The sequence below is a fragment of the Cyanistes caeruleus genome, chromosome 1 (genome assembly GCF_971803275.1).
Source record: "Cyanistes caeruleus chromosome 1, bCyaCae1.hap1.1, whole genome shotgun sequence".
In the NCBI taxonomy this organism is placed as follows: Eukaryota; Metazoa; Chordata; class Aves; order Passeriformes; family Paridae; genus Cyanistes; species Cyanistes caeruleus.
In genome coordinates this window covers 21,722,333-21,738,100 of record NC_141701.1, presented here as the reverse complement: position 1 = coordinate 21,738,100, position 15,768 = coordinate 21,722,333, and the positions used below count along the sequence as shown (strand labels likewise).

General features: G+C 41.2%; 2 protein-coding genes across 14 annotated transcripts in view; one reads left to right on the top strand and one right to left on the bottom strand.

Annotated features, from left to right (window-relative positions):
* The window catches only part of SPAG1 (sperm associated antigen 1), a 38,086-nt gene extending 34,721 nt beyond the window's left edge, over nucleotides 1-3,365 (top strand). For all 8 annotated transcript variants that reach the window (XM_086891525.1, XM_086891736.1, XM_086891446.1 and 5 more), the window contains 2 exons: nucleotides 1,635-2,012; nucleotides 2,178-3,365. In XM_086891525.1, the coding sequence (XP_086747651.1) occupies nucleotides 1,635-2,012; nucleotides 2,178-2,309 (510 nt within the window). In that variant the 3' untranslated portion in view covers nucleotides 2,310-3,365. The remainder of the gene's footprint in view (nucleotides 1-1,634; nucleotides 2,013-2,177) is intronic.
* Nucleotides 3,366-7,912: 4,547 nt separating this feature from the next.
* The window catches only part of RNF19A (ring finger protein 19A, RBR E3 ubiquitin protein ligase), a 58,207-nt gene continuing 50,351 nt past the window's right edge, over nucleotides 7,913-15,768 (bottom strand). For all 6 annotated transcript variants that reach the window (XM_086892075.1, XM_086892006.1, XM_086892200.1 and 3 more), the window contains 5 exons: nucleotides 15,083-15,197; nucleotides 12,911-13,072; nucleotides 12,023-12,236; nucleotides 10,494-10,637; nucleotides 7,913-10,126 (listed from right to left, as the gene is read on the bottom strand). In XM_086892075.1, the coding sequence (XP_086748201.1) occupies nucleotides 9,442-10,126; nucleotides 10,494-10,637; nucleotides 12,023-12,236; nucleotides 12,911-13,072; nucleotides 15,083-15,197 (1,320 nt within the window). In that variant the 3' untranslated portion in view covers nucleotides 7,913-9,441. The remainder of the gene's footprint in view (nucleotides 10,127-10,493; nucleotides 10,638-12,022; nucleotides 12,237-12,910; nucleotides 13,073-15,082; nucleotides 15,198-15,768) is intronic.

Genomic DNA, 15,768 nt, shown 5'->3' with positions numbered 1-15,768 from the left:
AGCTGTGAAATAGAAGTTTTGTTTTTGAAGTCTGTGCTCCTTGGGCAGCCTCTGTGGCTGTGCTGGCAGAGGTCTTGGCAGATGTGCTGGCTGCTTCTGTGCTGGTCCTAAAGTTATAGATCTGAAAAATGAAATCCTACCCTAAAGAGCAAGAGTAAAACATCTGTAGGATCTTACAAAAGAAACACAGAATGTAATGTTATGTACAGGATCAAAACATTAGGCTTGCACAGTTCTGGGTAGAATTAGGTGATGAAAGGATTTTCTCAGTCATCTGATATTTTTGGATTGTTGCTTTGCTGGTTGTTTAAGAATTCTTTTTCCCCTTTTCATTTAAAAATGTATTGTTAAAATACATACTTACCAGTCTGTATAGTGATACTGTAATTTGATAATGTAATTTCAGAATGTGGTATAATGGAAGCTGCAGCTAGTAATACAGGAAAAAAAAATGTTCTTGAAGTACTTCAGGTTGTCACAAGCTCATGGGATTTTATGTAACTGGCATAAGCTGGTATAGTGTTAGTTAAGCTCTGAGTTGTGACAAACAGAGGGACCTGAAACATGTTCAGAGGAGGTTTGGGAAGTGACCACATTGCTCAGAGACCAGCTAACTACATTGCTGGCACTGGTAATTTTTCTAGGGGTGATGCAGGAAGCATTTATGTTTTCTGTCATAATTACAACTGCCCCTGTAGAGAGGCTTTCCTCTTTTACCTGCTGTAGTACAAGGTAGTTCCATGAAAACAGACTGCAAAGAGAAATAAAATTAGAAAAATAATTTATCATCATTATTCCATGTTAATCAAGTTGTAATTATATAAAAGACAGTCAAGGTTTCTCCCTCAATTCTAATGATTGTTGAAAAATAGAACAAAATGTCTATAAGCCAAATGCAGTATTTTCCAAAAATTACTAATCTATATTAGTAATATAGATTACTATACAGTAATAGTATATTACCCTGTTCTATACAGTACAGTATCTTCAGACTTTTCAAAATACCTGGCATTGAGACCCTGTTCAGTAAGTTTTAGTCAGGTTATACTAATTTCACAACTCTTGATGGCTTGATTTTAGCAAATGTAGTTGCCCCCATAGTTCCATAGTTAATTTTTAGTGACTGGTTCATGAAACTTTATAGAGGCTGCAGTCTCAGGAGAAGTTTAAGTGGATAGTGAGGCAGTTTATCCATGCTGAACTTCTCTTTCCAAAGCAAGACTCCAAACAACAACCTGATGAGCTGCCCTGGAGGCACGGCAGAGAAATGGAACATGGGTGTCTGCCTTGACTCCAGTTGTCCCTGTCTTCTGGAACTTCACATTTAATGCATGTGTAGAGTCCTCCTTCCTCCAGTGCTCCCCAGGGTTGATTCCACAGTGCAGTGCCAAACAGTGAAAAGGAGGTGTAGCAAACACACTTTTGACTGTGAGCCTTTAAAGGTGAATTAGAGAGCTCCTGTTTTGGGGGCAGCAGGACATGGAGGAGCATGGATGCCTTTCTTCTATGAAGAGCAGACTGCCAGCTTTAATCCAGTGATATGATGGATAAATGCAGTTGGTGAAGCTTCAGGTTATGTCTGTATCCACAATGTAATTCACATTAAGTGATTTATTGCCACTTTGTTTGTGAAGGTGACTGAAGCTGATGAACAGGAAGAGAGACAGTTGGCTACATCAGAAGATGCTGAGACTCACCATGTTCCTGCTGAGGAGGCTGTTCCAAAGCGAGTGCCACAGAGGTCCTCGGAGAAACTCCGTGTTTGGGAACCATCCAACGCTTATGACTTTGGTCAGATCATAAATGCAGTGAATGCCAATAAGGATAAAGCTGCTTGTGCAGATCTTTTAACTATTACTGATCCAAAAACATTGCCGGTGCTGCTAAGTAACAAACTTGAAGGAGAAATCCTTCTGATTTTTATCCAGTCATTGAAACATTACATAGCTGGAAAAGATCCTGGCCTTGCATATCAGCACCTTTTCTACTTGAGCAAAGCAGAAAGATTTAAGGTAAGAACCTAGACTGATTGAATGTGATTAAATTGCACAGAAATCTAAAGGAAATTTTCATATCTTAAAAGGAAAAAACATCCTGACTTTTGTATCTCTGTCAGATATTATGATTATCAGTCAACTTGTGCTGATTATAAAATAATTTGTTGGGTTTTTTTTCAGGTGGTGCTGGCCCTTCTTAGCAAAAAGGAAAAAGAAGAGGTGCAGCAATTATTTGACGTACTTTCAGAAAGCCAGAGTGATCAGTACTCATTGGAACATCTTGAGAGCCTTAAAAAGGTTTATGAACTTTGAGAAGTTAAAGTTTATTGTCTGCATGCATATAGTTCATGTTAGAAGATGAATGATTGAACTCTGCAGACTTGCCTGGGTTCAAGTGGGTCTTTACCTGGACTGCTGGAATTGTATTTTGTTTTGACAGCATATGCACATTTAAAATTTGCTGTTCTTTTCTTCTTGTAGTTGTATACATCTATAGAGTTTTATGCCCATCTGTGTTCAGTAACAGAGTTAATTTCATTTGGCATACTGATTTTATTTAGACTCAGAAAAATATATTTTACATTATACATGCAGTATGAAATACCTTGATGGTACAGTAGGTACACTTTTAGTCATCACTTTTTACATCATTTTGTGAGTTCTGTGTTCTTGTGATAAAGAAGTGACTTCAAGACAGATGGGTCAGGTAGCAGTAACTTTGCTAAAATGAGTTTACAAAAAGTATTAACATTTTTCAGAAAACTCCCGTGGGCCATCTGTTTGTTCACTATTCCTGGTCTGTACAAAACAGATTTAAATATTTTGGCTTAATACATCTTAACAAAAAAGGTGAATGAACTATATATTAACTTGTCATAGAAACGATTATTAAATGGATGGGTACTTTTTAACAAGTGAGTAATTTTTAGTGCACAGAGAACTTTTTTCCTGTGTGTGCAGGAGGATGTCTGGTTTTCTGAGTTTTTTTAGGCAGTGACAGAAGAACAAGTGGCTGCACTTCACAATAGAAATATTTAACTCTTGAGTTTTGTAATCAGATTATTTAAAATACCAGCTATTTCTGTTTACAGATATATTTATAAAATTAAAAGTAAAACAATTTTTTTGGACAAGTATGATTTTTTTTTTTAATTTCAGGTATTGCTTATGTTTTATATTTGATTCTGACAAAGCTCCTTCAAAGGTGAAGCTTTTCAGTTTTTCAGATACCCCGATGCCTTCTTTGCACAGGTGATATAAATGTATATCAGATTCACTTAGCACTGCAGAAATATCATTAAGAATGTTGTTCTAATGAAAATTTTTCTCAGGTGTATATTAATTAATAAAGTTTTTTCTTGAAAAGTACAATTACGGCTTTTTTTTCTGGTTCAGTAGTTTAGGCTTATAATTCTGACATGTGAATTATGAGTTTCAGCTTGGAGTGCCAAGAATGAGGGTTGTAATTACTAAAGCATCATCAGTGCAACTGATATTCAGCAATTAACGGATTTTCACTTCGTGTGCGCGATCTCCTCTGGTTAAGGCAGACCCTAAACTTTGGCTGGTTGAGGATATAAAACAGCAGCATTGCCTGCAGTCATTTTGATGATGGTCCTGCCCCATTCAGGTTTCATTGAGATTGGCTGCTTTTTTAGACCTCATTTGGGAGGGCCTGACAGGCAGAACAATTTCTAAAGACAGAGAACTTAGAGAAAAATGGAATCAAACACATGTAAGGGACTGTATTGCCAATTCAGCCTGAGCAGCTCAAGCCAAGGACACCAGTCTTCAAAACTGAAGGGGCAGCATTAGAGCACTGGAAGGCATTTTGGGGCAGGGGGTACAGAATGGAATATCTTTGGGTGTGGATTTCACCATTTGTTTGACAGGTAAGGGCTGCCTAAATCTGTTCCTCTTGCCTTAGTCTGGGAAACTGCGGGAGAAATCTCTGCAGCCCCAAACAGCTGCAGCTGGACAGCAAAGGTGGGATCATCTGTCAATGTCCTTGGCCAGGTGAGGCTGAGTGGCCTCTGCACAGAGGCAGCCACAGTGTCCCAGGTGTGGCACTGGAGCAGCTGCAGACCAAAAGTAGCTCCTCGCTCATCACGGGACCTGCTGCAAAACACGTTTTGTGTCCTGTCTGTGTAATGGTCAGCAGGAGAAGCCACAGAGCTGAATTGCTGCTTTCCTCGCTGCTGGGTCAGGAGCTTGCCTTTCCCTGGGCAGTCCCCATCCCTGACACTCCTGGTCTGATTTTCCCCTCCTATTTTTAAACACTCACATATTTTAAATCTTGTGTCTGCTCTGTGCTTGGTCTTTACTTAGGCTGCTTTTTTGTTTCCCTCTGCTCTCCATAATTACAATCTCTTCTGCAGCTTTGGCTGCTCTGCCAGGCAAAGGTAGGACTGTAGCTGCCGCTTAAGCACTGCAGTGCATGGCCTCAGTGTGGACACAGCATCCAGAAACAACACCGTGGGCAAAAGAGGGGAGCAGGAGCACCCCAAATGTCTTAACTGGCTTTGTGGTAGGGAGACCCCATCCCAGCATGATGTTCTGTTCTTGGCTTGTCACTCATCCACTCAGTGTTAACATCCAGCTCTGCAAAAACAAACCAACCAAACCCAACAGCAGGACAAAAGCAGGAGGAGCATTGGTTCTGCAGGTGGTGGGAGCAGGGGACTGAATGTGACCCTGCAGTGGCAATAATGCAGCCAGTCACACACACAGAGGATGTGTCCTGTACAGCCGAGCTGAGCAGGCCTGCAGAGACCCAGCTGCTCCTGGACACACAACCCTGGTTTTCACACTAGGGGTGGATAGCAAGATTCTTCCTGCAGCCACTAAAAATGCAGACAGCAGCCAGGGAATAGCAGGAGAAGAGGGGGTGACACTGTTGTTACTTTGGTCCTTTCGAAGTATTTTTGATGTTTTTCAAGAAGCCAGCTCCAGGCTCACAGGTGTTACCAAGGTTGAGTATGAGCATGGCAGTGTTGCTTCCCTGGCCAAAAAGTCAGTGTACCACAGGGCCACCACTCTTCCCACTCTCCCTGGGCAATGGTGAGAGCCCAGTTACTGGCAAACCACACTCCTTGTCCTTATGTGGGATGTCTTTCCACTCATCAAAACCTGCTCTGCTTTACATAACCCGGTTGCACAAATGAAGGGCTACTCCTGTGGTGACCAGGCCTTTCAGAAGACTTAAGACTTGTTCATTACAATAAACAAAATAATCTAATTTTGAACAGCAGGGAACAGATTCTTCCTGCTGTAGATCCCAATTTATGACCCAAGTCAGTGTAACTCTGCTCAGCAGCTGTGAGGGCCGGCAGCTGGAGCAGGGGCTCACCCCGGCTGGCTGAGGGGCACAAATTATCACCGACCCAAGTCCTCGCTCCTTTCCTGGGCGCCTGCCCGGGCCACCCCCAGAGGATGTAACACATTTCAGTTGTGGCAGCTGTGGCAGTGCCATTTTCTTGCAAATCCGTGCCACTTCTCAGTTGCTCCTTGCTAAATGCCACCCTTGTAAACACAGTCAGCGACATGAGAGTGATTTTCCTTGTAAACAAGAGGGATTATAAGGGGATTAAGTGCCCCTCACACAATGCTGTGCGCAGAAAGGTCTTGAGAATGCAGCCTGTGAGTAAAGGCAACCCCATCAGCACGGGGCTGGTGCACAACCAGTGTAATTTAGGCTGTTGGGAATTTTAATGCCCTTAGTGTTGAGATGGAATCTAAAATAGTCCCTTCATAAAGCCAGCTCAGGATGGTGCAAGGAGAGCTGTACCTGCTGTACCTGGCAGCTTGCTGGGCTTCCCCCCTCCACAGTGGTTCCTGCTGGTCCCTGTGTGCAGGCAGGTGCTGAGACAGTCACAGCTCAAAGATGCTCAGTTTCCTGACCTGGCACACGAGCGAGGTGCAGCAGCAGATTCATCTCCAGAGCCATCTGCCAAGACTTGGGGTTGTGTTCAGCACAGAAATTCAGTGTCAGCCATGAGGCTGTGACCCAAACTCATTTTTCCTCCAGACCAGCTCTGATTACCAAGTATCTCATAGCCACTTTTGTCTGTTTCTCCTCCCCTTTGAGACTGTAGGTAACAAAGACATTGTCACCACTCTGGGATCGTGCTGCTCACCACCATCAGGCCTGGGGGTTCTTCAGTGCTCACGGAGAAACCATTTTACTCTCTCAGCAACAGCAGATTATTCCTTCAGGGATGACCAGTGTGTTACCTTTGGGACTGGCAGGAGCAGTCAAGGTAGTAACTCTGCTGCTCTTCAGATCTTCGTTTTTTCACAAAGTGATTCTAAATAAATATAATTCCCAAGTTTCTGTTCAAGACAACCATAATTTCACCTGAATTAGAATATTAAAGGGTTTAAAGTTAATTAATTCTAGTATTTTTCAACCTTCTGCTTGATTATTTTTAAAATGTTTTATTATCTGTTAGAGTGGTGGTATTACTAAGTAGGCAACTATTTAAAAAATCAATCTGAATGACTGGAAGAGATGCAAGTCAGTCAAAAAAATTTTATGCAACAGTAAAAAGTAATTAGCTCATACCTGCAAAACTCTGTGACACTGATTGAATGAAAGGATGGATGTACAAGCCTGGATGCTTCATTACAAAAAGGACATGCAAACATCATGAGGAAAGCTTTCATGATGGTTTTTATCTAATGTTGTAACTATCTCAAATAGTCTCAGATACAAGAGATAGCAAAATAAAACTTCCTCAAGATCCACAACCCAACGCGAATTAGTCAAATTTGCCAGGAATCATGAAAAAAAATTCTGAAAAAGAATCACTGTGTTGGGTGATCAGATGTAAACTTGATCTTTCCAGTAATTTATTTCAGTGAAAAAGAAATGTATTGAATTCTTACAATAGATCTGTAAATAAGAGAACTATCTTCTGTATTAGTGTATTAATGGAAGTGTGTATTTCACTTTTTTATAGACTCAAAATATGTCGCTGCATTAAATTTACGGGTGCTGTTAAGACTGCCTCATGTATGAAATATTACCTCTGAATTAAAAAATGTTACAAAATTAATCAGCAAAACAGTTTTCTGCTAAAATCTTATCTCCAGAAAAAGCTTAGCTGCTTTTTAATGTTGCCTCTTGAAAGTGAGGTATAAAATTATCAGATGATTTTGGAGTGACTGAAAATAATGGTATTATTTGATAAAATTTATTTACAAGAGTAAACTGTATTTCTAATCACCTGCACAGCAAAACTGAGGTCCTGAGAAATGAAGAGGTAGAATTAAACTTGCTGAAATAGCTCTTCCATCTGACAGAAGTGTAACTTGCATATGGGTTTGGGATGAGGCAATTCAGCTTGGGCTTCTGCAGAGCATCTCCATCAGTTTTAGTTTCTCACTTCCCCAGCCTCTCACAATGCAGGTGAGAAAATGAGCCTAAGGAACAGTCAGTTCAGCTCAGCAAAAACCACCAGGTGTCACCCAGAAACTCTGGTCAATCTGTGGTGTTTCAGAAAGAACTCTCTCTGCAGGCCATGTGAACTGAGAAGAGCATCACTTCAGACAGAGAAAACAGAGTTTTAGTCAGCGACCTGACTTGTGCCAAGATGGTGCAGTTTTGTTTAAAGAGCTCCTGCCAGAAATGCATCCCTCTCTCAAAACCATTTATTGTCCTGCCTGCCAGAGAGGCAGCTCAGATTTCTTTTCATCTTGGAGAAGGCCAAAATCTTGTACAAAAAGCAACTGACGGTAGATCTTAAATTGCAAGAATCAGAGCACTCAACTTCCAAGGCACACCTAATCAAATAAAAATATTTAGAAGCAGCAATAGATAAGAGCATTCAGCACCTTACAGGAAAGAAGGCTCCCAGGGAACATACACATTTTCATAAGGCTGATCAGCACATTAAACAACAGACCACTAGAAGTCAGTATTTAGACATTTATTTCAGATATGCAGTTTACACGCATATTATTGAGCAAAACCGAATTGCAAATATACAAATACTGTAACAAGCATTACCAAATAACGTAACTGGCACTAGTGTTATAAGCTATTACTGAAACTGGTGAGGATAAGTCATGGAAGAGGACTGTAGCTCATGGCATTTTTTTCATCCAATCAAACTTCCAGTAGCACCATAATGGCAATACATGAAACACAAGACAGAACATTGTTAACTGTTATTCTGAGATTGACAACTTTTTTTTTCATTTTAGTGAATTACTTAGCAAAAAAATGTTAACAGTGCAGGCGCTTTGGCCAACTTCAGCTTGTGTTCAGGTGTACATCTTCCATATGCAAAAGAAAAAGAAAAAGCCAGCATATTTGGAACCCATCTTTGCACTAGGGCAGTCATTGCACCGCACTTAAGATTCTGGGACTGAAGACAGGCATGTCTTGCAAAGAGATGTCATGTCCCCTAAAGCCTGAGTGAGTCTTTGGTAGGCCAATACGTCATTATTATATCTATGACAGTCATTTTATTCACTAGGATTTTCTTTTGTGATCCAAGGTGGCCAAAGAGGACATTCTGGAAAACATTACAGTAAAATCCTCAAACGACCAGGCACTTCAAACCCAGTCTTTTCCAAAGGCACCAAGAATGGATGGGGCACCAATTTTCCCCTTAATGAAAGGTGACTGCATCTGCTTTTCTACAATGCTTAGAAATCACTGGATTGTTATTTTACAGTTTTTATACACTATATAGTAGCCTTATCTGCTGCATGATTGGTTGCATGAATAAATAGGTAACCCCACTGTTCTACATAGGTGATGTCTCCATTCCACCTTGTATTAGGTACCAATTTCTTATGTTTTGAAATTATGTAAAAGCCATAACCCTGCTCAAAGTGTACACACATACAAACACTTCTGACACAGGCTACATCCATCTGAAGATATGCAGTTCATTCTACATGCATTCTAAATACAGTGTGTCCAGTTATGAAACAAAATTATCATTCTGAATATTCACTGTTGAAGTATGTTTGTATAGGTCTCTGCAGGTCTTTGCTTCCCTTAAATTTAAGAGTTCACACAAGAATGGTTTTAAGTCACTAATGCTCAGCTAACACCCTTTATCCCAAACCCCATATTTTCCAAGTGAACAGTGCAGGACATATTATTCATTTCAGCATTTAACATATTAAGATTTACCAGTTTTTATCTAAATACACCAAGTATACGCTTTCAAGCAAAGTTGTGGCAAAAATACAAAACATGGACGTATTTGTACTGCTGTAATGCACTTGGTTAAAGCCTTCATGTCTCTTCACACAGGTCAAAGATCCATAGGAAGTATTTTGCCTTATCAGACAAATATATAGAAAATGCAGTTGTATCAAAACCTTGCTTCTGCTGGTCACCCGAAGCTTACAGAACTCGCGTGTGATTCAACCAGCTTCGACAGGGTTCTTTAGTGGCAAATACATTTTTGCAGCACTTACAGATTTACATTTCAGTCTGAATAGCAGTGCTTAATTCCACAGCCTGTTGTGAATGGTTGTTGTTTGTTTCTTTCAGTGTTTCACCAACACCTAAATCTACATTTGTTGAAGATCCATTATTAATGCTTTCCTCAGCAATGTAACACAGCTGTGGACCATCAGTGCTTGGGGCTGTTGGAACAGGCACAGGGATTCCACTCGGCTGTGGAGAGTTTTCCAAGCGATCATTTTCCACCTCTGGGAGAACACTGACTGTGGTAAAGCGAGTGTGATAGTCGCTGGAACCGTGGCTACAGGAAGTTTTCATACTTTCCATATCTGAGCAACTGAACTCAGAGAAATGGCTGGAGTGTGAATCTGCTACAGATGGAATACTATCGCTCAGAGAGGGAGAGTCAAATTCACTGGAGTTTGTGCTTTGCTGTTCCAACAGCTGAGCATCCATGTCCTCTCTCGTCTCATTAATCTTCATGCTACTCTTCTTTCTCAGCTTACCTTTGCACTTCTTCCCCGCCGTGCTGTCCTTGGACCACTTGGTGGCGCCGGCTTTGCCTTCGGGCGGGCCGGAGCAGCCGGCGGGGCCGCGCCCGGCAGCGCCGCCGTCCTCAACGCTGCTGCTGCCGCTGTGGTGCCGGAACTTGGCGGGCTTGGATTCGATATCCACCTGCACTTCCAGGCTGTTACTTTCCCTAGAACAGGGGAGAATCCGTGAGTGTCAGTGGGCATCGGGGGGTGGAACAAACTCTTGCTGCTTTCCAACAAACACAGTGAAAGTGAGAGGGATGCATCTCGTAAGGAGAAATGTTTAACCAAATAAACAGCCCAAAGGAAAACACAAAGTCTGAACGAACAAATGCTTTTCTGAGCTACAGCAATGGTGTTCCTCTTTGGAAATAACCCTGGCAAAATGCAGTAAGCAGTCACATGTAAGTCCATTTGTAACAAAATCTACAGCTTCAAAGTGTAATCTTGAATGTAGAACAGCTGAAGCATGCTTAAAATATCCTTTAATAAGCAAGACTTATAAATATTCTATTTTCACTACATTTCTCTTACCTGTCCAAAGGGATGTAGGAGTTCAGAATGGATCCTGCCATTGCTTTGGTACTGGCATTGTCACTGACTGTTCCCAAGCTAACTGTGCCAGATTCTCCACTCAGACTGTATCGCTCCTTCTGCACATCTGCTTGTACTTCCAGCCTTTGAGACAAAGAGAGAAAGTTGCATACACTACCACAACAGGTAAAGCACACAAACTGAAAATTAGTGTCATCTTGTAGATGGCAGTAAATAAGTAAGTAACAGAGTTCCTGAGTAACTCCAGTACAGATGTGCTTATTTATCCTAAATGACATGTTCTCCATTCCCATTGTCAAAAATTACTATTTTTTGATTAAAACCATGCAAACAGAAACACCTCAAAGCAAAACCAGATTAATTCCCTAAAGGCATTAACCGAAAGTTCTGTATTCTTTCCCTCCTGAGATTTACAAGAACAACTTCCCAGTTTAGCTACAGTTCTGCAGATAGTACTCTATACTCTAAAGCAGTAAAAACAATCAGAAGGGTACATAAATTCAGGACATCTTAGTTCCCACGTTTCCCCTGCTGCAAATTACTACTAATCAAATAAGAGGCAGAGAACTCTGTGTTCTGTAGTCTGCTTTACATTGTATTGCTATCAACCACTACAGGAATAATAGAAACCTGACCAATCTTAAGTTAGGCTGAGCAGATAAGCCAGAAATCAAATTACAAGCTTTTTTCCAAATGTCTTGTTTATCTGTGTTCTGACAGTGAAATTTAAGTGTTTTGGTTTTTTTTGTTTTAACTCTCAGCTCCTTAAAGAAGAGGGTATGTATACCTCACTCAGCAGTCACAGCCTGGTACACCTGTCCCAGCAGAGGGGAACTCTTGATTCTATCCCACTCTTTCTATTCTGTATAGCCTGGACTGCCAAATTACTCAAAATGAGCAGTGCTGGCAGCTGATTTAAGGAGGAAATTCCATCCTGAACTCCACATGCTAACAATCCTTTCTAACATACTCCCTTTCTCTTCAGGGTGCAGAAGAGCCAGCTACCAGAAGGCCCAAATTCACAGAAGGCATTGAGCACATGACAATAAGCTGCCACCTTGGCAAGGCCAGGTTCATCTGCCTCCCCTCCTGCCTGAAGTCCATTTGGAGTCCACACTCCACCCAGCTGTTCTGAAGGCACAGCTTGGTGCCTGCAGACTGAATGAGTCAGCAGCTCTGACTTTTGGGTGAGGTGTACCAGAGAACAAAACTGCATTAGAGATGAGCTGCCTCCCTCCGACTCCTGCCTACAGGCAGCTCTGCTGGGGCAGCAGAACAAGGTCTCAGGCCCCACTCAGCCTAAACAAAATCCAAGTCTTGAGGATTGTGGTCAGGCAGGATCTCTTGAAAATCACTCAGTTTTGTCAGGGATGAGCTGTTTATTCCCAGAGACAGTTCCTTTTAATAGGAACCGGTATCAAAAAGCAAGAACCGGAGAACTGAGGAGGTGCACGTCTGGTGGCTACAGGCAGAGCAGGACAGAGCAGGGCTGGGAGCAGGTCCCTCACCTGTTAAAGCAGTTCACCATGGCACTCCCCGAGAGGCTGCCCGTGATGCTGGCCCCAGCCAGGGCCATGGTGCTCGCTGTCTCACTCAGGTTGTCTCGGATGGCTCCGATCCTGTCCATGTGGCTGCCGCTGGCGCTCAGGCTGCCCGTCAGGCCCCCGACACTCCCCTCCCCTATGCTGGGGTTGTGACGCGCCTCCGCCACCGACGTGGTATCTACACGGAAACAGAGAAGGCTCCTCAGCTATGGAAGCAGCGCTGAGCTGTTTCTAGAATGTGACCACGAAAGCTGTTTCTGAAATTACGCTGAGAAGGAGGATTTATAAAACATGGTTGCAAAAAGAGAACTTGGTCAAAAAAAAAGAACCCAAAACCCCACAACCACCAGGAAATAATGAAAAAAGACACCTTTCTTGGAACTGCCATAATGGCTACGCCTGACATCACATACTTAAGATAGCAAAAAATTAATCATGGATAGGACAGGAAACATGGTTGAAAGGAATGCAGAGACACCCCATCACACAGGATAGTGCCATGTAACCAAAAAATTGAAGCATCAGACCAGTCTTTAGTTAGCCCTATTAAAAATAAAAAAATCTAACCAGCTTCCACAGGATTCTGAAAGAGCCACATTAATGCTATGTTAAAACTTTTACCTATGGAGAAGACTTGAGTTTGGCTTTGATTAAAATGGGCAAGAAAGGCTTTAATCCTTGTAATACAGCTCAGTACAAAATTACACAGAGAAGTGATTATCATCTGAGAGGTGCAACTTCAGCAATGAGCAGAAGAAGCCCCAAATTCAAATAACTACTCTAGTATCTAAGATAGGAAATACAAGTCACAAAGCCCATATTTATAGAAAATGGAACACAGAATTTTCTTACCTACAGCTGCATTTGTTCCACCAACATTTATATCATTTTCATCATCAAATTCTATCCTGACACCTTTTCCATTGCCAGCTGACACACCACAGCCTCCACTTCGGCAGAGGGAAATTGGAACAACTCCATACACATAAGCCAGCATAATAGGAACACCAATACCTACAGAGGGAAGTAGAGTCTTTCATTAAAAGTGACTTTTATTTTAGAGCCTTTCATAAAGGCAATTTCATTTTCCAAGATTACTTAATATTTGATTAATATTACACTTGAAAGAGATCAGGAGGGAACAAAATTAAGAAATACTGGTAAATCACTGAGGTGAAATGACAGGAAAGTGCTTTTAGCAGGCAGAATGTCCTCTCAGCATTGGTAGGAAGAGAAGCGTAATGATTGATGAACTAATACTTTCTGTATGTCCATGACATATTTTACAAACAAAATTAAAATACTTTAAAGAGTCACAAAAGCTCCACTGGGGACTCCACTGTTCCACCTGAGAGGCAGAAATAGCAGAGATCTATTTCAAATTTTACTTAACTAAAAATGCTAGTACCGCTACTACTTGAATAAGGAGCTTCAATTTACATTCACTGAAGGGAGACATGGCTTTGCTATCAATTTAATAGGACTTAACATTATTATTATTACTCTGGGATTTTTCAATATAATTTTTCCTTAAAAGAAAACAAATCTGTGGAGGAATTAAGAGAAACCAGCTAAAGGAATTGCAGACTAAAGCACACACAGACACACACATCCATCCCACCACTTTGAGTGGACAATGGAAGTTAGTCCTTTGGCATATGAATTAAATCATCCCATGGCTTTGCTAATGAAGTACACAGAAGGTACAAAACCCAGCAGATTGAAAAATGTCAAGTTGGCACATTCTGAAAGAGTCAGGAGAGAAGCAGACCTAACAGAAAGGCTACTCATTCTAATCTAAAAGAAGGACTCCAATTATACAAAGTCTCCTTCACTAGAAATTGCTCACATTCAAGGAGGAATTCTAGATTCTTATGGTCATTATTTTGGAAACCACACAATGCCCTGAGACTGGAGGGCATGTGTTAATGGCAATGGGGCAAGAGTAAAACTCCATAAAATAAAACCCCACTGCTTTCCCTGAAAAGCCATGTTTCATCTCTGTTCAGGAATAAGAAACAGCTTGAGAGAAATTAAGTAAGGCAGACCTATAAATACAACTATGAAACTTTGTGTCCCACCACCTGTTTAGCAGGGATCTGACACCACAGCCACATGAGAACAATGCAATGCAGACTGACACCAGTTTCATGGCTGGCATATCCTCATTTGCACAGTGGTCCACCACTGATACCAAGCAGTTTAAAGCCACAAATTCCTGGCCAATTTGAACCATCACTGGCTAAAAGTGGCCACATCTTCCAGGGGTTACTCATCACTTTTTCAGCATTGCTTCTGGCACAAGAGGGAACACTACAGACAAAACTGTGTGTACAGGGGCTGACCCAGCTTAAAAACTAAATGGTGGGTTTTAGTGTGGGTCAGCTATCCACAGCAGCTTACTGTGCAACTGTGAAGATGCCTATGCTTCAACAAAGAAGCAAGACAGTGCCAGGCAAGTACCGCCCTTTCAAAAAAAATCTGGGTTTACAGTGATCTTGAAATTACCTGGGAAGATAAGACAACCATTTTGTAATGAACAGCAAGATTCTTCTTTAATGTTATCCTCAACAATCACCATGATAAAGAGTATGATGCAATTTAAACTGACTCCCAGAGCAAAACAAGTGGTTTGTTAACTCCTGCAATGTTAAGTGTAAGAGAACATTTTTGTTCTGCTATGAAGTTATTAAAATATGAATGGACTCTGTGGCAACAGTTTTTTCTTGGTCATTTAAAAAAAAAACCTTTAAATACTTCAATCTTAAAAGCCAGAGGCGACCATGTGGAAACTTCAAATTTTCAAGATAAAAATTAGTTTTAATTCTTCAGGAAATGCTATGTTAAAATCAAGTACTGTACTCTTGCTTCAGCCCCAGTAAATGTATAACCTCTGACTCCTCCTTGTTTTGGTTCCTTCACATATAAAAGGAAACTACAGCACTTAGCTGTGTTATTAATCAGTGTTTATAGAGTTCTGGGTGGAAGGTGCTACCAAGACACATAATAGTAATATTTGCTTACCTACAGTTACTGCAGCTACAACTGGAGAAACAATTACAGATAAGGTTACACCACCTGCTATAGCCAAGTTCCGCTTGTGCTTTGAAATGTCTTTGCCTTCATAGCGATTGTGAATCTTGAAAGAAGGAAAGAAAGGGGGTTTAGAGTATTCTCAACATCAATAATGCAGCAATAATGGAAGAAGTGACATAGTTTGAAGCTGTACCCTGTTATCTTCCAGACAGATCACATTCTATGCAGTGATTTATTTCTTATCTCAAAGAAAATAAATTTATACATATCCTAATTTTAGGCAATCTCTTACAAGAAGTCCTCCCATCCAGCAATTAAGCATTTATTCTCAGCCTCAAGTTTGAAGAGCTAAGTAATTGAACAGTTTTGTTTAATCATTACTCCAGCTGACATGGCTGGGAAAAGTAGACAAACTTTCAGGATAAAAGAATTACCACATATGATCAAACTGACACGCCTTATTCCCAGTTGTCTTCTCCCTGAATAGTACGGAGTTAAAGCTTGCACAGATTACTAGATCTATAGAAACAGGCTGACATAACAGAGCCACGAGAGAGCCTTCACAAAACAAAGCTTGGAAGGAGGGGAAAGCAAGATCTCCAATGCTGCAGCACCCCCTCATGACAAGCTGTTGGGACAAGAAATGTTTTTGCAAACCTGAGTCTTAGCTGTGC